The following is a 22,971-nucleotide window of genomic DNA, read 5'->3' as shown; positions in this document are numbered from 1 at the left end:
AGAGTGTGCAATTAATCATAATGTTATAATTTTCCAAATCCTGGTTAATGTAGTAATAATAATAATAACAATAATAATAATAATAATAATAATAATAATAATAATAATAAATTGATGTTGTGGCAATTTTCCAGAACCAACAGAAATAAAAAGCCTTTCGCGAAGCCTGCAGTGTTAAACGTTTACAAGCACGAAACCTTGAAAGATGAGTAAATACGAAGGTTACTCTTCACCCACATACAGGTTCAGAAAATAGAAAACCGATGCTCTCAGAATACCCTGTTTTAGTCTTGGTCTCACTTTTTTTTTACATTCACTTAATTTTCACACATTCTTTCCAACTACCACTGCCACTCTCCACCTACACGTTCATGTGTGCAAGCCAGCAAGGTGTGTGTGTGAGAGAGAAAGAGAGAGATCCCAGTGTGGTGCAACAATACGATCTAACACTAACCTGTGCTCCCCTGTTGACACATTGTGTTTCTATCTAAAACCTGCCGCGTACGGTTTACACCAAAGCATGTGGTGAACAAAGGCAGGATTTTCTCGTTTATTTTGTTAGGGTTAGGGTTACAACAGCTGTTTTCAACACATCACAAACCATCCGCTGACGCCTTTGAAAAGACAGAAGTCTGCCGTCGAAACACGTCAGGAAGGTTTTAGGCAAACTGTGTCTGAGTGGAACCTAAAGGCTAAAGTCTGGTGGATAAACTGCAACATCATTTCTGATATTATCACAGGCCACTCACATTAGTAATATATATATATATATATATATATATATATATATATATATATATATATATATATATATTTATTTATATATATATATATATATATATATATATATATATATATATATATATATATATATATATATATATATATATATATATATGTGTGTGTGTGTGTGTGTGTGTGTGTGATATATACACATTCATTAACTGCTCCCTAAGGACTAGCACATTGTTACCTCTACTGTTCTTTGTTGTTTGGGATTGTGTGCACTAATTAGGGCCATTGGTAGGTCCTGCCATGAGCCAATCAATTAAGTGGGACTTTCCGCTGCGAATCTTCTGCACAGTCACATCCGGTGACACACAATGCTGCAACTAGACAGCATGGTGAGCCTATTTAATACAGCAGTGGGCTAACCAAAAGGTTATGGCTGTAGCTTTTTGTAATTAAATTGATCTCTGTTTGGAACTGGTAACTGGATTTCATGGCATGACTGTGATTTTTTAGCAGCTTTGATGATAAAGACAGTATACATACATGTAAATTAAAGTCATGCAAAACGTCTTCATATATTTTATCATAAATTAGCACTTTCACTCTGGATGTGTCTTTGATTATATATGGTAGGCTATACAGGATTTGTTTTACTTTTATTACTAAAGCATATTTAATTTGAGGTGCAGTGAACTCAGTGGGTATAACAAAGAGACTGCAGGATATGGTGAGGAACTAAAGCATTTTTAAAACTATCCCTTCCTCTTAGGGGCTCAAAAGTAATTGGACAAATTCAAGAACGGAAAATTAGAAGTTCACTTTAAATACTCGGTTGAAAACCCTTTGGAGACAATGAAAGCCTAAAGTATTGAACTCATGGACATCACCCGATGCAAGGTTTTCTCCTTTTAAATGGTTGGCCGGGGCTTTGCTACAGCGACTTAAAGTTTCTGTCTGTTCTTGGGCCTTTCTGTCTAACGTTTAGCCCTTAACAAGTGAAATAGATGCAGAATTGGGTTAAGATCAGGCGACTGATTCAAGATTTTTCTAATTCTTTGCTTCAATTAACTCATGGGTTACTTTGGCTCTATGTTTAGGGTCATTGTCCATGTGCATTATAAAACACTGCCTAAACAATTTGACTGCATTTAGCTATCTGGTTAGAAAGTATGTCACCTCAGAATCATTCGGCTGCTCCGGTCCTCTGTCACATCGTCAATAAACACTAGTGTCCCAGTTCTACAGGCAGCCATGCACACCCACGCCATCACACTGCGTCTGCCGTGTTCACAGACGCTTTGGATCATGAGCCGTTCCACGCCTTCTCCATACTTTTCTTGTCTCATCCTTCTGGTAGAGGTTGATCTTGGTTTCATCTTCAAAGAATGTTCTTCCGGTCTGTGCTGCCATGTTTTTCTGGATGTCTCTTGCCAAAGTACAGGACCTTTCTATAATTTAGGCTTTATTACAGTTCATTACAGTGAACCCTCTGTGTTTTCCTCCATGCAGTCTTCTCTTTATGGCAGACTTTAATATTGATACGCCTACCTCCTGGAGAGTGTTGCTCACTTGGTCGGCTGTTCCGAACAGGTTTCTCTTTACCATGGAAACGATCCTACGATATTTTTTTTTCCACTGTTAAGTTCACCAGTGCTCTCTTTCTTTATCAGGATGTACCAAACTGTTGATTTTGCCACTGCAGTTATTGTGGAATATTCTTGAATGGTTTGTTCTGTTCTCACAGCTTAAGGATGGCTTGTTTCCCCCACATGGAGAGATACTTTTACCATGTGTTGTCTCTTCTCAGCTAAATGCTCCAAATACAAGCCTCAAAATCGAACCCAGACATTCTATCTGCTCACCTAATAATAAATCTCAAAGAAACTGGCCACACCTGCCCATGAAATAACCTTCGAGTCGATCTTCCATTTATCTTTGGTCCCTTTAAAAAGAAGATGGCACATGCTAAGGAGCTGAAATCCCTAAACCATTCAACCAATTGAATGTGGAAGGTAATGTTCATTATATCAGCTAAATCCATATTTATCTGCTAATGTTCTATAAACAAATTGTAACATATAATATTAATAATCAACCTTATTTGTTATTGCATCATACATTCCAATCAACACTAAACCTTTTATGGAGCAGTGGGTTGCAGTATGCCTTGCAGTCTTCCCAGGACTCGGGCCCACTTGGACCCCACTGCTCCAACTTTAGGAACATGTTATAAGGATTATAATCACTCTCAGACACCAATATTGCAAAGTTTTCTACACTAAATCTACTTTAAATCGGCTACTGTCTCTCTTCTATTTTAACTTGAGCAATGCATTTTTAATTGAATATGTTTTTTTGTATCTACAGTATATTATTGATCTAGTGTGTAAGTTTGGTGTCTTCTGTATACGTGTTTTTGTCACTCTCATGCTCAAATCTCCCCATTGTGAGCCAAAAAGGGTATTACTATTCTATTTTATCCTTTGGTAAACTATATAGTCTTACAATCACAACTCAAAATGCTTTTGTTGTGAAATAATTCTTTCTGATGAAATTCATATAAACAAACCAAGGCGTAAAAGTAATTAACTAAAAGGATGGACAGCTAGCACAGGTGTGGTGCAATGCAGTAAACGGGAATCAGATACAACATAAACCAGAAAGCAAAGCTCACCAAAGTTGTCCAATACTAACTGAGAACAACTGGAACAAGATAAACCCAAATGAGCTTTGATGACTACTTAGCAAATTGCCCTATAGATAGAATAAACTTTAATATATTATATTATATTAAATTCCTAAAAAGCAAATCAAAAGGAAATGCATAGACACAATGATTGTAATGTTTTTTTTTTAGATAGTGAAAGATAATTTGATCCATCCAAAGGTCTTCTTCATTGCACAGCATGAGTCGTCTTCTCATAAAAGAGTGCTATGACCTCATGCTCCTCTGTATCAATCAGAGAGGGAGAGAGGGAGAGGAAGAGAGAGAGAGTTAAAATTATCCACCTAAAGCCAATCCTCCCCAAGCTGATCAGTGCTCTGAATGGACTAACCAGCTCAGGGACTTCAAATTTACAGGCAAGTAAGAAAACTTTTGTGTTTCTTTTCTTAAGAAGTTTGTTTTTGTATTACGCAACAAACTGACTGAGTGAAATTACCCCTAGTGAAACGTTGTCTTGTAAAAGAACCTAAATTATGACTTGGAGAAAAAGGAGCAAATTAATTCAGTGTTATTTGTGTTATTTGTGAAAATATTTGTGAAAATGATGCTGCTGCAGTCTGAGATCATTTCTACATTTTAAGATCATTTGAAGTTCCCAGAACAAGTCATTTTCAAAGTTTTCTTGGGATGTGAAGATTTACAAAGAGTTCTAGTTCAGGTAGCTAAACTTGGAACCCAATTTCATAATAATATTGTATTGCACTCTGCAGCACTGACAATCCCAGCTTTGTTTCCAATGAGACATCATATTTAGTGATTTGGTAACATATCATTGCTCCTTCTAATTTTAAAGATTAGGTTTCATTTGTTAGTATCTTATCATATCAAAAATGTTCAAGGCCTGATAATATGCTAACAAATTCTAAGAAATGGATAATAAACTATTTTTCTGTATGCTATTTTATTTCATGATTTTCTTGGAAGGGTTCCATTATCTATCCGCCTGTAGCGGTTTTAATGGGTTAGAGGTCAGGTACTGCAAAGTTGTACCTGACTTAAAAAAAAAACTGGATAAGATGTATAATTAAACATACTTTGAACATAACTGGAAGTGTGCAGCGTTAACACACTCAAGATTTTACTGCATTTGCTATTCCCACGGTATCCATGATGATGATGATGATGATGATGTTGAAGATGATGGCTTTTTTTTATCCCCATAGGGAAATTAACTTGCAACATTGTCAGCATACATTTACATAAAAAACATACATACACAAACATAAATAATGATGTAAACAGCCAACCGTTTAATTTCCAGCAACGTTCTTGATCGCATCATAAATCATTTACACTGTCGCTCAGATGCTAATTTCCATTTGCGAACACGTTAGCAACTCTGAGGTGTTTGCTTGTACAATCATGCATATTGCATAGTTTTTCTCACATTGTTATGCTAATTGGCTGCAGTCTTTTCCCCTATTTTAGTAGAATATAGCCTTTTTATCTGAATATGCCATATTACCAATAACAATATTTATTTTTGCCTTTCTGAGCCATTCATTCTCTTTTGCTCTAGAACTTAACTTTAAAATTGCTTGCTATTTATATTACTAATCTAGTGTGTAACTGCCTGTGTGTTTTTGACACCGTCACTCCTGAATTTCCCCCTTGTGGAACAATAAACGTATTTCTTATCTTACCTAAGAGCCTATAGAACTGTTTGATGGTTAAATTGCCTGTAGTGTGAAGGAACTGTTTGTCCTGTGCCTTGAGAACGGAGAAAGGCAGTGCGATAACCCCAAAATGTGCGGCTCAAACAAAAAGCTTAGATGGTGTTTATGTTCTGCTAGAATTGTTTTTTTTTTTCCTTTCTTATCACTCTATTTAAATACATGGAGATATCAATATACATAAACAAATGAATAATTAGGTTTTCATTTCAGGTATTTCAATTGTGGCACTAAATTGAGTCACTTCACAGTTTTGTGGAGTTGCTCCAAAGGTTTAGGAATTCATAGTTGCTACTTTTGCCCATTTCAGTCAGATAAGCTCTAAAGATAAGTCACAACACTGAGTAGGCAAGCCTAATGGCAAGTTGGCATAACATTACTGTAAAAGAAACTTATCAGTGATGCATTTCCTTATTTTTTTATTACTTATATTAAATATTAAAACCATGGCATACCAACTTTGTTTATAGGATGTATTTATCTAATGTGTATCCCACTGAGTCCTTGGGTTGGAGCCTCTCTTGAAGCCACGTGTTGCCCGGAGACTTAGTTTGACTCCACTTCCCTATCTGGAGACAGTTTAAAGAAGCCAAAGTAATTGTGAGGATGATCCAGTCCCTTTTCAGGTGTGAAGTCCACCTGCTGACTAACATGAGAGGCCTGCTTGCACCAAATCAGTAGGGTAAACGATAAAGAATCATTATTTCACCTCATCACTGTTTACAGTTTTTTCACATGTAAGTTTGTTCACAAATTAAAAAAAATAAATAAACCTGAAAATGTTTCACAACTTGACATAACGTTAAATGTGATTAAAAAATTGTAAAACTATAAAGTGGGAAAAATGGAAATTGATTTTTTTTTTTTTGAACTCAAGAGAATACCTATTACAAACCTGTTTATTGTAACATTGCCTGAGAGCTGAATTCTTGCGATATTTGTGCGTTCACAAAGACACGACAATCTGTCTTCTACCGCTTCCGCTTCAACAGTTTGTGACCAAACCAAAAAATGGTTCGGACCAATCACGGTGCAGCATTGTGGTTTAGGGCGGGACAGACCAGCTGTGATGAAAGCAAGAGCTGTTGAGCCCACAGCCGAACCAACCAAAACATGACAGCGCAGGAGGACGCATGTGTAGCTGCGGCTATCACATCTATTTTGGAAGAATCCAAGAAGAACAGCAAGAAGTAAATTGACTAGCATAATTTGTGGTTTCTCATGACGGATGCTTCTTATCATTTGATACCATAATTGGCTAAAACCCAACCTTTGGTAGGTGGGCACTAGGTGTTGGCCCTATCAGCTTGGAAAGTTCAGCCGAAACAAATAAATTAGAAACAGTCCCAGATTGATAACGTGCAAAAATTGGTGACCTCTTGTCCTTTAATCTCTTCAGTATGGCACAAATATTGTTTTGAAAATTAATACCATATTCAGCTTCTGTGAGAGCTTATCTAAATATCTACTTCTCATTGAAAGACTTTACATGGCATATAGTCACAGAAAATCCCCTGAAAATAGTGATCATACATTTGGGACACAAGTTACAAATAAGAATAGTTTAAAGGACACGTTTGTTTTGTTCATATAAAATAGGCTTCTGTTCAGATTACCATGCCATGCTGTGGACGCTTCAAAACTTGGTCATTGCAAATAAAGCATCTCTCCTCTCAGCTGTTCTAAAGTGACAGTTTTTTAGGTTATTGAGGGTTATAGAGGCCTTTGAATTCATCGACATTTGGTGTTAAGTAAAACTGAAGGAGTTTTTTTTATTTAAAAAAAAAAGAGATTCTAACTTTATTTGTTTTACAAATGTACTTATACCATTATAATTATACAATACATATACATTATAAACATTATTATTGCACTATTACCAGGACAAATAAAAACATGAGAAGATATTTCAGCATCAGTTCACAATTAAATTTAAGATATGTCAATAATGTTTAATGTAGTTAATTTTATATATATATATATATATATATATATATATATATATATATATATATATATATATAAATATATATATATATATATATATATACTGTTACATACAAATACAAAGATATATACAAAGATATGATGTTAGACTTTGATGTGTCTTTTCTACGTATAAATGATGCTATATATATATATAAATGATGCTATATATATATATATATATATATATATATATATATATATATATATATATATATATATAGCATCATTTATACGTAGAAAAGACACATCAAAGTCTAACATCATATATTTGAACAGTGCCCCAGAATATCACCACAAGGAATTTCTTAAGTGTTGTTTTTATATTTTATAATCTAACGATCATGAATGTTAAAAAATATATATTTACATCAATTGCTCATTTTGGAAATGGAAATGTGTAATTAAAGACAAATTGTAGACAGATTGGTTCTATTCAAATTTGAACAGCACCCATCTGGCTGTTGCCAGTAAAGTTATGCCTCATGTTCCTGTAAAGTTAAGCATGCAGCCAAAGCACCTAATGGAGATCTAAATCGTGCAAAGCACAAGGTCAAAGTCTGCACAGCAGGATGAGGAGGAAGCAGGATGTCTTTAAGCCAGAGACAGGGCAGGACCCTGTGTACAAGTACACTCATGAACTAATATAGTAGTCCAGAACTGTCTTGAATAGCTAAAAAGGCACACAAAAAGACATCTTCAAAACATTATTTCCTAAAACTGTGCAAAAACCTTTCTTGAAATGTACAGTAAATTGCCCAACATTTTATGGAAAATTCAACAAATTATTAAGGCTGCCTAATCGTAATTTTTAGGCACGTTTTACACATTGTCATATTTTTATGAGATCATACTTCCAGGAGACTAAAGACTGTTTTAAACACCAAAATTATGTAAAAATCCTATGTGAAAACTCAAGAGAAATAGAAGCGTGTTAGGCACTTTGTGCACCATTGAAAGATCACCAGACATCGAAAAACTGAGATTTATAGAATTCAATTTAATTGAATAAAATGTTGTTTATGTAGGCACACCATGTCAAAGTCAATTTTAAAATATACAGACAGATTGGTTAAAATGTTTTTTAACCAACTTAACAGATTGCATCGAGCCACTGACTTTGCAGTTAATGACTCGTAGTAACAGCGTTTTCTACTAGGGATATTGATTTTTTCATTGTTTTTGAATTTTTTTGGATGCAGTATCAGTACACATAACATAATTATAATTTGTCATATTACCAGTTATGTCTTCTTGTTCATTGCCTGCAGATGCAGTAATTATTTGCATAAAATGTAAATCTTTTTGCCTAAATTTACCTATTTTTCACCTCATAGTATTTTGGCAAGCTTTTAAAGCAAGAAATCAAAGTTTAGATTAACCCAAGGGACACAGAGAGCACAATTATAATACATTACACTGATATTCTATCCAGGATCATTTCACAGCTTTGCTCTTTAAGTGAATATTTGCTTCATCGAATCCTACAATAAGAGTTAATCAAATTACGTTTAAGTTTGTTTTCTCTTGAATGTAACTAGGTATTAACAGTATTCTTGTAAAAACAAAGAAACAGATCTTTGCCTGTTGGACATGCATGTTTTGCCACGTGTCGTTGAGAAGTATCATGTCTGTAAAGCTCCACTAATGTTGTCTTTAAGTATCAGACAGCAGAGGTTGTTGTCAGGTTAAGTCCCTCATCTTGTTGTTGGATCTTCGTATTGCTCACTCAAAGGTAACCAATGTACTTTCTAAAGAAAAGAAATAAGGAAAACCATGCTTTTACCACGTTAGGAACAAGGTGAAGGACACAAATAACAAGTAAGATGGTATTTATTTCTAAGTTTATATGCAGTAAAACAAACGCAGCAGAAATTCCTAAAGCAATCCATGTGACCCCTTGAATAGCAATGTCCCTCCACCAGCTTGCATTCCAAGTATCCATTGTAACCAACTACAATATTGGATGTTTTTAAGCATTTACTTTAAGCATTTACTTAATAAGTATATTTTTATGTATATACTTAATGACATGTATATAGCCATGTTAAATGCTTTTAAAAAGACCAAAAACCACTTGAAAAAGTTACATACACCAAGCCTCCATCCTGATAATGTTTTGATGGTCCTTTTTGTGGATAAAAATAGCCCCCGCACCTGGAGCAATTAGCAGATATAAACAGACATGGCGCCATCTAGCGACAGTATCGCAGAACTACTATAATGCCAGTTTGCTTAATTAATAGATCAAAATTAAATAATGCTGGACCGAGCCTGACCCTCTGAAATGGCTCTCACCAACCATTATTAATTGAATACACTGATCTAACAGCTACTTTAAGAGCTTTATTTACTAACAAATTGAGCAAAAACAAAGCATAAAACATCAAAATAACAACTAATATGCCAGCAGGACGTGATAATCTTTCATAAAAACTGTGTATGCAACCAGAGTGAGCTAGTGATGTGTAAATTCTTAAAAAAAATAATAATAACATGACTATGCACCTTTAAATACTTCTATAGAAATGTCAAACAAATATCTGATCAAACATAAATTAACACAGTAGTAAAAGTAATGGCTTAATGTTGTTTGGTTGTATTTCAAAAGCTTTTTTTTCCCAAAGTCAAATAAAGGGCATTACATCAGACTCAAATGTTCATGGTCTCAGTGGGTGTTTAAACTGGTGATAGGCTATAAGGATAAGGAGCTTAGAAGGAACAACAGCTTAAGTGTTCTGAAACCTTTCTTCTTGGCTTTAAGTTATGCTCTCTGGCAAACCCAGCTAGGATCCTTATACTATTTTACAATTGAAATGCTCAGTTTTACTCAACTTGTATTTTCTACAATAATTGTAATTGTGCTATGGTATTAAAATATTAAATGTATTTTCTTCTTAAATTAGACATACATATTCAGATAGGACTTTAAGAATTGGTTGGTTTCAGTTTTGGACTTTGTTGCTTCCACAAACACGTTTTTTTCAAAGCTGTGCCAATTTATTACAGACATTAATATTTGGATAGAGTTCAAACTGTAATGGATATTAGCACAGATTCCCACTATAAAACTTAACATGGAACAGTAATATACAAAATTATGCTTGTATTGATTGAAATAGTTGTAGGTTTGGACATTCAAAACAGCAATAAAAATACATTGTGCTTTTAGACGGGGAGAACCTTACCCTTGAAGGTGACACTTTTGAAATCTTTACTTTCCATACTTAAATCATTCAGTTGTGATCTATATGAAGTGGATCTGAACGCTTTGTTCAAAATTCTTCGTTATTGTTGCTCCTCCTTTGCCCAAGTTTACAGCTTCATCTGAGAGCAACTCGTTTTGTTGCGGTCTCTTTAAATGCAAATGAGGCACTTCATCAACCCCCCCCCCCCCACACACACACACACACACACACACCAACCTTGTTTGGCCATGTTTGTAGTATGCTGGGATGGTGTAATGAATTGTGTGAGTTAACACACCCAACAACCAAACATTTTGACTTATTAATTTGTATCTTTGGCATCCTTGAGTTTATACATCTATGAGCTTGCTGAGATGGAAGTCCATGATCTTTTTTTCAAAAAGTATGACGCTGTTGTTCAAAAAACGTAATAGGCAATAGAGAAAACTGAACTGATTGAAAAACATGGTCCAAACAGGAAATAATGTTATCCACACATTACTTGGAGAGACTACATTTAACTTGTATGCACTCCTACAGACACCAAGTATACAACAAAATGTATTTAAGGGCTCAAATAGTGGATTTTGCACGATGTGTCCCCTTTAAGGGGAGAAGGAGCTTTGATACTAGTGTGGCCATGTTTAAAAGAGCGTATACATGCACTGAAGACCACCATTAACAACAGCTTTTTTTAATTTCAGTTGTCATCACATAAGATACACTGATGGATTAAGAGACATATATAATAACTCAAGATTGCTCACAAGCTTTATTCATTTTTGTAGTTCTGCATATCTGAGGATGTGTCTGAAATCAATTTATAAACAATATTTTCTTAATACACCTATACTTTTTGACTTTTAATTGTGTCATTGTGCAGATGTCCTCTTTATATATATAGTTTCCTTGATATCTGTTAGTAATAAGGTCATCGCATGGTTCTACAAATCATTACTTAATTGTCTTTAAACTATTTTCTTTTTCTGTGCAACAGGAAATGTTTCTCCAGCATCTGACGGATGTTTAGAAGCTGAAGATAAATGGATTACACCTAGCTGTCAAGCCCAGGAAGTCCTTGGAGCCAACACTGATCGCTTGTTTGGCACTGCCCCAGCGCCCCATCCTCAACTGGGTGGAAAGACCTGTCGTGATACATCAGCCAAGCTCTCACAGCCTTTTAACTTGAATATGAAGCCAAGAAACTTTGTCTGATTCACATAACCCAGCTTGATAACAAAACAATAAACAGTTTGACAGGGACCGTTTTTCATCTCTGGAATACTTTCTTGTTCTCTTGGAGTCTGTGTTACTTATCATATTCATCCTGTCCTCCAGGAGATCATGTTTGAAGTTAATTTGTTGAAATGATATTCCCCCAAACACTGACATCCAACACAAATGACCTCCATTCATGGTGTTCTTCAAAGTCAAGCTAATTATTGGGGAAAGCGTCATTTATCAAGGAACAACTATCATTCTATCAAAACATGGCCAGAGACAACAGCCATCTGAGCCTCATGCTTTCACCTGAAAGATGTGAGCAGAGGCTTGGACCAGCTCTAGGTTTTATCCTCCCTCTTGTTCCCCTACACTCTCTGATATTTTATTACTTTCTGTCGTGTGCTGCTGCTGTGGGCACCATCGAATATGACTATGGAATCAGTCCCAAATTTGTCTGTACTCCTGTTCCGCCAGAGGCAGACCCCAGCTGTTATTCACCACCCTCTGTGCCCCATGGACCGAGCAGTAGCAGTCACGGGAGTGACCACAGTGGCGGCAGCCACCGAGGCATGATGTCAGATGAGGCAAAAGCCACCATTTTGCACCTTCGTGAGAGCCTTGTAAGGCAAAAGGAAACAATCCTGGACCAGCGGGAGACCATTAGAGAGCTGACTGCCAAACTCACCTTGTGTGAAGGCTTTGGCGGTCACCACAGCACCGGTCATCACGAAAGCCACCATGATCACCATGACAGTCATCATGACACCCACCATAGCAGCCATCTCGACAACCATAATAGCCACCATGATGTGCACAATGGACATCATGGCCATCATGGGCCATCATCATTGCACCACGGGCCCTCAGCACATCATGGCACTGATCATCACTCCTCCCATGGGAGCCACAGGTCGGACCTCCACCCCAGGAAGGGCTCATCATACAGCAAACACAGCTCATTTTCCCCAGAACAGACTGGAAAGACACTACAGACATTGAAGGAGAGACTGGAAAATTTGCAGGTGAGTAAAAAAGATAATAACTTAGATTCCTTGAGTATGTTGACATAGATCCTAATGCTAAACTGTTAGGTAATATAAAAATCGTCTTCAAAACAATGGTTTTGAAAACTCTGAAACAAAAAATTTGTTTTCAGATATTTGTATTTACCTTGCCATATTAAGTGCTTAACGTTTCCATATGTATGTCAAATGAAGGGAAATTACAAAAGAAGTTATCAAGGCCTTGATAAGACAGTGAAATTCAGTTGTTTTGTAAGATAGCATCAACCCAATAATGACAGTGGGTTAAGTGCACACTGTTTAGTTCCACTCATAATTGCTGCCTGTCTGCAGCAATCATGGGAACAGATCCAGGGTACACTCTGAACAGGTCACCAATCCAGCACAGAGGGCAATCCTGCATGCACATGCATGGTTGTTTTCACCTTTTACAGTTTGCTGTTGAAGGACTACACACTTTAAGTGTAAAACAACTAAAGTCTCATCAGGGTGGCTCCTGCTACTGGCATTCCTATCAAAAGAAAGGAAGAAGAAATAGACAGTTTGTTTTTGTAAATCTGAATTTACTTGCGCTCTTAATTCAGAAAATTGGCACAAATCTGCTCCCAGGCAAAGCAAATTACTCCTTATTCTCCAAAATCACAACTGTTTGTATTCAGCTGTTTGCAGAACGAAGGAGGGCTGAAAGAAGGTGGTGGTAGTTATGGTTCAAAAAAGGGAAAAGACAGTAGAGTTTAGATTTAAATGATAATAATAAGCAAAAAAAATGTCTCTATCACTTCTGCATTCATTGTGTTTGTAACTGAGGAGAAAATATTTGCAATATGATATAAAATTAAGAGCAAATTGTTACAATCTGCTGGTGTTTATGAGTAACAATGTAGTGAATTTACAGCAAACTGTTGTATGAGTCTTTTTTAATTCTAACTGTGTCTTAGTTATTCATAAAACACATCCATATAATTGTATTGGTACACTAGCCTGTTAACGCCTTTTTTTTCAGTGCGCATGTGGTCTCAGACAGCACTCAGAGAATGTGCTGTTGGAGATCTCGATCGATCTCCCTTGAAGGTGCTAGTCAAAACATAATCAGTGCCAGGATTTACCCCGTGTCACTCCCTCCTCTAACGAGATGTCTACACCACGGGCCCCTGGTCATGCACCGAAGGGCGCTAGCCAGCCTCACCTCCAATTAGCTTCATCCCTCTTGATAAGGCTACTAATTGTGGCGTGTGTTAGCAGGAAACAAAGCCGGATTTGCCGGTGAGGAAGATGAGAACAAGCAAGGGGGAGAGGGAATGGAGGCAAATGAAAAGAGGGGTTGCAACAATTTGAAAATATGTTGCTGAACTTTATTTTTCATTCTTACTCCATTAGAATATGACTTACAGTAGGGAAGAAAATCTAATAGATTAATACTGCACTCTGGTATGGAGGCTGCTTAAACTGTTTATGACATACGTATATATATATATATATATATTTTTTTATCTCCAGGCAAGAAACTCCTCTAGTTCCTACTCAAGCTCGCTGAGAGAACTCCTCCAGCGAAAGATCAATGCTCTGGAAGAACAGCTACACAGTTACTACAGAGATCACCACAAGGACCACCATGCTGATCACCATGACGACTCACATGATGATAACCCTAGCAGCAGCCACCATGACGACCATCATCCTCATCATCACGCCGGCCATCCCGACGACCATCACGACACCCAACATGGCCCTGCTCACCATGAAGACCATCACAGCAGGCACCCCGGTAGCCATGGACACAACCATCCCAGCAACTACCACAGCCGCCATTATGACCCACACTACAACAGGCATCCCAGTCGTCACTATGGCCATCACGAAGACCATCACAGCAGCCACCACGATGACCATCATAACGACCACCACGGTGACCATCACGGAACCGGTCATTATGACGAACACCATGATTACGTCCACGGACCAGGACATCATGATGATCACCATGGTGATCAGCATGGCGGTCACCGTGGGACCGAAGACCATGAGCACCATCATGAGGGGGAGCATCCTCCAAGGCGCCTTCCGTACACTAGCAAGGAAACCAGTCTGCGGGGGTCCGGACATAGCAAGCTGGAAACAGTTCTCAGCCACCTCCATCACAATAACGACCATGGTAAACTCACGTCAACACTCATGTGAACACTCATGTGAACACTCATGTGTTAAATATATGTAATAACCAGAGCATATCAGTTCATTGCTATCGGTAGTTGGGTATCATTATAGACATACTGTTTTAACAAAAATACTGATGTCATGCAGTTTACATCTAATTCCATATTTTACAAAGGTTTTACATACACCATGTTTAAATCAATTATAGTTTTGATCTCTTTTTGAGCTGCTAGCCACTGATAAAATATGACGGATTAGATCTCCTAATGAAATGAGAAATGACAATAATTGACTTTGTGCTGATAGACATCGTATAGTGGACTCTGTGGAACTGTGGAAACATTAAAAATATGAAATATGAAATGAGCAGCATCCTCTAACGTCTAACATGTCTCCCATCCTAAATATTTTGTGAATTAGCATTCACCAGTCCCTTTACATGTACCTCTAGGGTTTCCCCAATTCTATGTATGGTTATTAAAAAAAATATTTCAGTATAATTAGTTTTGAAAATTATAAGAATAAAAGTCGATATGAAATTAGTTGTTTTCACCTTCCCACATTGGCAAACAAATTTGCTCAACGCCGTTGTTTAGATCAGCTGCTCCATTGTAGCAGCTCACCTGAACAGTCGTGGCAATAAAAAAAATCATAAAAGACCCCCATTGTCTGAAAACGCAAGAGTGCTGCAACTTTGAACAAACGAGGAAGCACCAGCTTTTACTGTTGGCTGTAGTGCCCACATAGTAAGGCAAGGCAAGGCAAGGCAAGGCAAATTTATTTATATAGCACAATTCAGTACAGAGACAATGCAAAGTGCTTTACATGATTAAGATATAGGAAAATAAAATAGAATAAAAGCAAGTAGGGATAGAATTTAGAAACAAAAAAGAACATTAAAACAGTTTAACTAGAACAGTCAAAGGCAATTTTAAACAGTAACGTAGGTCAACAGGAGAAAGTCAGACAATGTTGGTTTAGAGCCTTAAATTCTCTCCTCAAAATTGTACCATTTTAGCCTCAATACCTTCTTTTGTCTCCAGCTTTTCATGTTGTTTTATGCAGTTATTTTATGCCTGAATTTATTTGTGTTAATTTTCTAAACTACCACTAGTGATGACTTTGGTTAAAATATTGTATATTGTTTGTCTGATAATTTTTTTTAACAAATGATTAAATACTTGGAAAAAAATGGTTACTTGAAGTTTTTAAACGTACGATTTGAAATATTGCTTTCATTGTGTTTCCAAAATTGTATGCATTTCATGAATTGATTAGGGAGCTAATCATCTCACCCTGTCTACATGTCATATCCTCCCAGTGTTGGTTATTTAATGCCTGACTTTGTCTGATTCAAAATGCACCGGTCTGCCACAGGACTCTTTGTGCCAACTATGTCAGTATGTAACCACCAGGAGGAAAATTTTTCTACTCAAGCGATGGTACAATATATGGACATTGTCAATAGTTGTACTTTTGGAGTTAACAAGTGACAGCAACAGTCAAAGCTGAACTTAAAATACTGGCTTGAAAAGAAGACAGTTTCACTGCAAATCTCCATCCTGCTAATGGCCAAAAGACTTTTTTTTCTCAATAAAAGCGTATATTTTGGCTGGATCTTTAGTTATACTGGAATGAATCCAACCTTTTCTCTTAATCTTACTAGGAAACCACAATAAGCTTAAGAGTCCAACCGCTTTCCTGCTTGAGTTTCCCATGAGGACCAACTACATGTATGCCAGGATGAAGCGGTCAGTGGTCAACGAGATCTTTGCCCTGACCATCTGTGTGTGGCTGAAGCCAGGGGAAGGTCCCGGCCTCGGAACGCCCATTTCCTACGCCGTTCCTGGCCAAGCTAATGAGCTGGTGATAATGGAATGGGGCAGTAACCCCATGGAGCTGCTCATCAACGACAAGGTGAAAGCAATATATTATGGTGGAATGTACAGAAATGGCTATTGTCAGATTTGGTTGAAACTGATACACCAAAACTTTGAGGTTTAAGCATCTATTCTGGATGATTTTCCGTACTACTTAGCTTACCTGCACCTCAAAGTCACTAACATCATTTAAGCATGACTTAAAACTGATTCAACTATATTTTACCATCTAAATCAAAAACATTAATCTTCTACATGTCCTATAAAGCATATTTTATTTGATGGCAGGTTTTATTTGGAAGTATTCTTGCATCAGTCCATGGTGCTGTAGTAGATGATACATTACTGGTCTTTGTATCTAATAAATTGATAAACCCACATATGTTTGGATTTCCAGCTAAACTGTTGCCTTGCCATTTTATAGGCAAGGCAAGGAAAGTTTATATATTTAGCACTTTTCTTTAACAAGACGATTCAAAGTGCTGACAAGATGATAGGTCCATATGTCACTGTAATGGATTGGAGTGAATTTGGATAAATTAGAGACTATGCTAATAATCTAAATACAATTTAAAACAAATTAATGGGCACCCCACTGCATTCCTTGGACAACAAATGGCACATAATCCTCCTGTTCAGGACATTGTGCCACTAATAACAATCAGAGAAATAAAAAAGGCCAATTTGCCTGAACTGAGACCAAATCCACCTCATTAAACTCATTGGCATTCATAAACAGTGAAAACTGACATTGTATGGCACTCACCAATAAGTGCCATACAATGCCACACAAACAAACAATCAAACATGTTTTGTCCCAGTTGGAGTTTCTTCAGGTTAGCCTCAACATGCAAAATGCTAGAATGTTCTGACAACAGATCGCCGGAAACATTTGTTTCAAACAGACAGATCAGCCACTCAACACATACAGTTACAATACTGACACATACTGACATCTTGCCTTTTTCATCAGTCGTCATTTTAAAGCTTGACAAACATTTAATTTTTTTAAACAAACCCAGATTTGTTGGATCACCCAAGCCCCTGAGACAGTTTTGCAAGCATTTACATTTAGAAAGGCCTTGCATATTGTAGTCAGACCACCCGCTGGGGGTGCATCCGACACTAAATCACAGTCAGATGGTGGTTATTGTTGAAGGGCCTTGATTGAGACCCCAAATCGATACCTTGGATTCATTCAGAACAACCCACAAATTTTAGCATTACAATTTGAATACCTTGTCTGAATAACGTACAGGGCTTTTGTCATTAATCTAACATTTTTTTAGCAGCCTCAGCCGCCCTAATCTGTAGCCCTACCTTTTTTTGCCGCAGTACGTGTCTGATCCTTACTAATGGGATTACACATCTCTTTTGCAGCGGCATACCCACCCAGGCAGAGTTCATTATTTCTCTCCCTCGTGCAAATATTAGTACATGTACTTTAATTTACCGAGCAAACTCCTTTGGCTGACCACACAAACTATACAATTGTCTTGTCACTGCTGGCTAAACCACCCAGTTAGATTTAAAATAACGCCCAAAATACCGGCTAAAAATGGACATTAGGTGCTGATCCATCTAGATTTTTGCTGTTCCTCAAAGAATGCTTCAATGTTGTTCTAAACATAAACAACATCTAAGTATTCTTGAAGCTGCTTTTTAAAATAAAATATACAAAGACTGTTCAGGACTTATCGTGGAGGAAGGGTTTTGGAAGCACAGTGTGTTGCATACTTTCTTTCATTTGGCACAACTAAAGACGGAACGCTTCACCATATTTCTGTTGTTTCTCTCGGTAAGGAGTAGTGGAAATCTATGGTTTAACTGACACTAACCTACATACAAATCAATGATCCATCAAGATCCAGTTATACTACTAATCCCCTAATCTTTTTTTCTCTGAAAAGCGCAAACCCGTTTCCCCCTTTGAATGGAAAGCAGATGGTTGACTGTGTCCCTTCCTTGCCCCAGTACTGGGTGAAGTGATCCCAACAGACAAATCAGCAAAGCAATTAATCCTGTTATAGTCTTGGACTGACTGACCCAATTGTCTATAGGAGCGACCCAGGAAGAGACAACTATCATGTTTGTTGACCGTGAGTCACATGCAGGGCCTTAATCAAAGTAATGAATGATCCACTTAAAGCCATGAATTCAGCGGGCAGGGTTTGAAAAACAACAAACTGTCGAGTAGGGATGTTCTTTTAGATCTTAACATAAGAGGTAGCTAAATTATTGCTTGGAAGGTATTCTAAGGCTTTATGCGGGAGATGGTACTTAAAAAGAAGATTAGAAATAAATATATGTTAGAACCATGAGAAGAACATTTCTGTGAAAAAAATAAAACAAGGAATGAAGAATTAATCCACAAGGACATCCAAAAAATGCTCTTCTGTACCTGTAACATGTAAAAAATCCTTGGGTCTTTAAACATGCATAAGTTTGAAAGAAACCCTCTGAAAATGAAAAAATTAAAGATGTTTTGATAAGGAGGATTAAAAGTGTAAAAGTAGACCACAATAATGATGTTCATTGCCTGACGCTCCACTTAAGTTATTTGTATTTTCAGCCAAAGGCAATTGAAATCTGATCTAACCTCGGACAGTAGGACATTGACACGAGCTGGTATGAGATTTCCACAGTAAACTTAAGCAAGAATACTGTGGTATCACCTTTTTAACTAATGTTCTGACAGTTTATTGTTTACAATATTAACTTTTTTTTTTTCATTCTGCTCTTTTTAGCATAACCTAGCGAGTATGACAAGCCAACATTAGCAGAGTGATATTTCAGGGTAACTACTTGAGTAGCCAGGCTGTTCTTGGCTGCATAACAGATGCTGGTCATGGCTTGCTAACTGGACTAATAAAACAATGTTAACATGAGAAGAGTGATGCTCCGCTCCCATAGTTTTGACATTGTGACTATAGATTCCATGACCAGATATATTTATAAGACCTTAACACTTATTTTAATCTACAAGCGCAAATTGTGCCACCCTTTTTCATCCAGCGTATTTGCCTGGCACAGCAACATATGCTACATCTTGCTAGGGAAAAAACTCTCTCTGTATTACTGTGTCATGGTTTTTATGCAAACATTTGAAACAAAATTGTAAAAAAAGTGAACTCTTTGCTTTCATTCAAAACAAAATAGCTGCATCTGCTCTGTTTCTGCTGAAAGAGATATGTGGTGCCCTGGGGTTGTCCGTGCTCTGTAGAACAGAAAATATTTCCCAATGACCAAATTTAACCAAAGATTTTAAAAAGTTAAATTTTAGCAGCTTTGAAACCAGTGCAAAAAACTGTGTCATAACTTAATAGCTATAACTGACTCATGTCTGGTGGCAAAGAAATGTCCAACTGGTGTCATACAAGGACAATGATGCTTTTCAAATGTACCTTTTGATCTCTATTTGATCTTTTTAATTATTTTGTGTTTTTTTAAGATATTCACTTCAATAATAAAGATATTTTCATTTTTCTTTCATTCTAAGACATATACTTAGATTCTTTTCATTCAAAAAGTTACACTGTTTCTTTTTCTAAAACTGGGTCTAAAGGTCAGAATCACTGACAGGAGGTGCACCGGGCATTTTCAAAACATAGCCGTATAAATAAGAGTTAAATGACAGGTTTTTGTGTAATTTTTACTCTTCTGGGCGTTTTAGGCGGTGACATTACCAATAACGCTGTCGGATGGAAAGTGGCATCACGTGTGCGTGACGTGGTCAACGCGTGACGGTCTTTGGGAGGCCTACCAGGATGGCGTGAAGAAAGGTTCCGGGCAGAACCTGTCAGCCTGGAATCCCATAAAACCAGGCGGGATTTTCATCTTGGGTCAGGAACAGGTGAGAGGTTCATTCTGACTACCACTGAAACGCTGGCCTGTATCCCCAGTGTGGAGTTTTATTTCAACATGTGCCTTCTCCCCCTCCCACCACAGGACACAATGGGAGGCCGCTTTGACATCACTCAGTCGTTTTTAGGAGAGTTGGCAGATTTCCAGTTCTGGTCCAGAGTTTTGACCACCAATGAGATTCACACCCAAGCGACGTGCGGCGGCCACCTCGTCGGCGACATCATGTCGTGGTCCGAGGAGCAAGTGGAACTCCACGGAGGGCTGACTGAGCTTCCTTTTGAGCCTTGTCACTAAAGAGGAACGCTGAACTCCCCGGGCAAAAACCAAAGGATTATACGATTAAATGCATGTGTCAAAAATGGACGGAAAGTGGAGAAACATAATCTTGCTGCCTTCTCCACCTACGCCCTCGCTTCCATGTTCTCAGCAGGACGGCTTTGAAAGCTCGAAAGAGAGCCGAGCTCTGGATTTACTGCCTGCATGGTCACGACTGCGGCTGCTCTGATGGATTCAACACACATAATTGGATTTCTTTTCAGCAGAGAAGCTACAGGGGTTGTTGGATGCTGCTGGCGAGCTTGCTGCAATCAACACAAACACTAAAGAGGGTGAAAAAGAAAGTAAAAGGGACACGAAAAAGGCGTCATCAGCTCCTCAGCAGGATTCTTATTGCTGCAGGAAGTGTTTTTGCTACATGTCAGACCTGGCATGTTCCTGCCATGACATAATAATGTTAACGTCTATACATTATATTAGTATTTCATATTGAAAATAATGCAGAATCCTTCTAGAAAAAAAAATGTCTATGATTTGAAATAAAATGTAATACATGGTTTATGTGTTGGGACACACTACGCATTCTTTCCGCGCAGCACCGAACGCGCTTTTCTAAGCTGACCGCTGTGAGAGGGTTGTCACATAACAGTGAGATGATTCAATGTCAGGTGTGACACGCTGCGGCTTCAAGCCGCCCAACAGCATCAAAACGGGTAAACCGGCCCACAACGTGTCAGCGCTGTGTCTCCTGATCAACTGGTGGCTTATGTTGGGATTTACCTGTGAACACCTGAGCTGATCCTGCCTATTTCCAACCGGCTCAAACAACGTGGCGAAGGCAGACACGCAAATTGGCATGTTTGTAGTTGCACATGCTCAGAGGAGCTAAAGAAGTGAAAGCGTACTGCTGATTCCTTGGTAGCGGCTTATCCCTTCATTTTCACATTTAAAGCAAATATTTTCTTCTCTCCTTTTTGTATGTGTGAATGATAGCAGATGACCTGTTTCAAATGATTAAAATTATTTATGATGTTATTTGTCACATTTTAAAAAAAACAACAACAACATAGCACTTTCTTAACTTCTACTTACCTCTTTTTTTTGTTTTTGAAGCACATCTTTGGTAATAAACTATTGTAATCTATCTAAGTTTGGCTCTAAGTCAGGTTTTGTTGTGCTGCACTGTCTCTAATTATGTTAAAAAGGGATAATAACTTCAATATTTTAAATCTTTAGCTATGAATATCTGCAATTGTTTTCTTTATAATGCCAAAGTATGAAGCACTTTGAAATCATTTTCCTTTTTTGTTCTGTGATGATTAGTGGGCCAAATGTGTGTTGCACTTTTTCAAACATTTCCTCTGTTTTTGTCACTTAGACTACACACATGTACTACAGAGAATTGCTGCTTGCAAGCTTTTATCTTGATATGTAGAACAATTGTAGCATTGTAACCACTAAGAAAAGATGTGCTTACTTCCGCCTTTGCCTGTATATTCCAGCATTTTGATAGCATTTGTTTTTCTTGATTCCGGAGCTTGTCTGCAAATATACAAAGTTTTATAGTTTGTTCCAAACATTCCCTCCCTCAAGCCAAAAAAAAAAATATATATATATATATACAGATTTGTAAAACTTGAACGAGGAAGATTATAAATGTAAATGCCAGTTTCAATAAAACAACTTGAAATAGCATAATTTTTGTACATCCTACGAGAAGACACAGACGAAGAGTGTAACCAGCCGCAGTTACAATTACACACTAAATCAAAATATGTGAGTGTTTAAAGATTAAAGTCTGACAGGTGTGAGCCTGCAGACATCATGCTGGCTTCACAGCACTAAAAGAAGCAAGGAGTAGAAATAAGTGTCCCCAACATGGGGACATTCTAAAGTGTTAAACACATCAATTAGTTTGTTAGTTATGTTTTATTGCCAACTGGAGTATGCAAGTGTCACCGCTACTGAAGAAACATTAATTCAGTAATCTGCTACGTTCGACACCGAACGCAAACAAGATGCCCCCTCCCCCCAAACTGTTTGCGAGAGAGAAGCGAAATCTCAAGTCACCAATGGAAGGTGATCAACGCAAAAAATTCCCCTTGTTCGCTTTGGCTGTGAACGTGCCGTAACAGTGTCAGGTTGGCTTTGATGTGCCTTGCTGCCTTTTTCCCTTCACAAAATAGAAAAAAAGGTCAAAAAAGTAATCAAAGTTCCACCTTAGAGTGTTTTTAAAACGGTCTACTT

The 22,971-nt window shown here is 37.5% G+C and overlaps 1 protein-coding gene across 1 annotated transcript; it reads left to right on the top strand.

Annotated features, from left to right (window-relative positions):
• Nucleotides 1–3,779: 3,779 nt before the first annotated feature.
• LOC105934115 (neuronal pentraxin-1-like) lies at nt 3,780–21,144 on the top strand. Its single transcript, XM_021322260.2, has 6 exons — nt 3,780–3,817; nt 11,302–12,550; nt 14,048–14,702; nt 16,371–16,621; nt 20,258–20,437; nt 20,533–21,144. The coding sequence occupies exons 2-6, from the start codon at nt 11,795–11,797 to the stop codon at nt 20,740–20,742; spliced, it is 2,052 nt and encodes a 683-aa protein (XP_021177935.2). The 5' UTR covers nt 3,780–3,817; nt 11,302–11,794; the 3' UTR covers nt 20,743–21,144.
• Nucleotides 21,145–22,971: the final 1,827 nt, after the last annotated feature.

Source organism: Fundulus heteroclitus, chromosome 13 (genome assembly GCF_011125445.2).
Source record: "Fundulus heteroclitus isolate FHET01 chromosome 13, MU-UCD_Fhet_4.1, whole genome shotgun sequence".
Classification (NCBI taxonomy): Eukaryota; Metazoa; Chordata; class Actinopteri; order Cyprinodontiformes; family Fundulidae; genus Fundulus; species Fundulus heteroclitus.
The sequence above is the reverse complement of the archived record's forward strand: the minus strand, read 5'-3'. Positions and strand labels throughout refer to the sequence as shown.

Bases quoted from the DNA above. Each gene is read 5' to 3' on its own strand.
- LOC105934115 (XM_021322260.2), top strand. From the start codon at position 11,795: ATGGCCAGAGACAACAGCCATCTGAGCCTCATGCTTTCACCTGAAAGA. The intron at 14,703-16,370 runs GTAAACTCACGT...TAATCTTACTAG, and splicing joins CCATCACAATAACGACCATG to GAAACCACAATAAGCTTAAG. The intron at 16,622-20,257 runs GTGAAAGCAATA...TGGGCGTTTTAG, and splicing joins AGCTGCTCATCAACGACAAG to GCGGTGACATTACCAATAAC.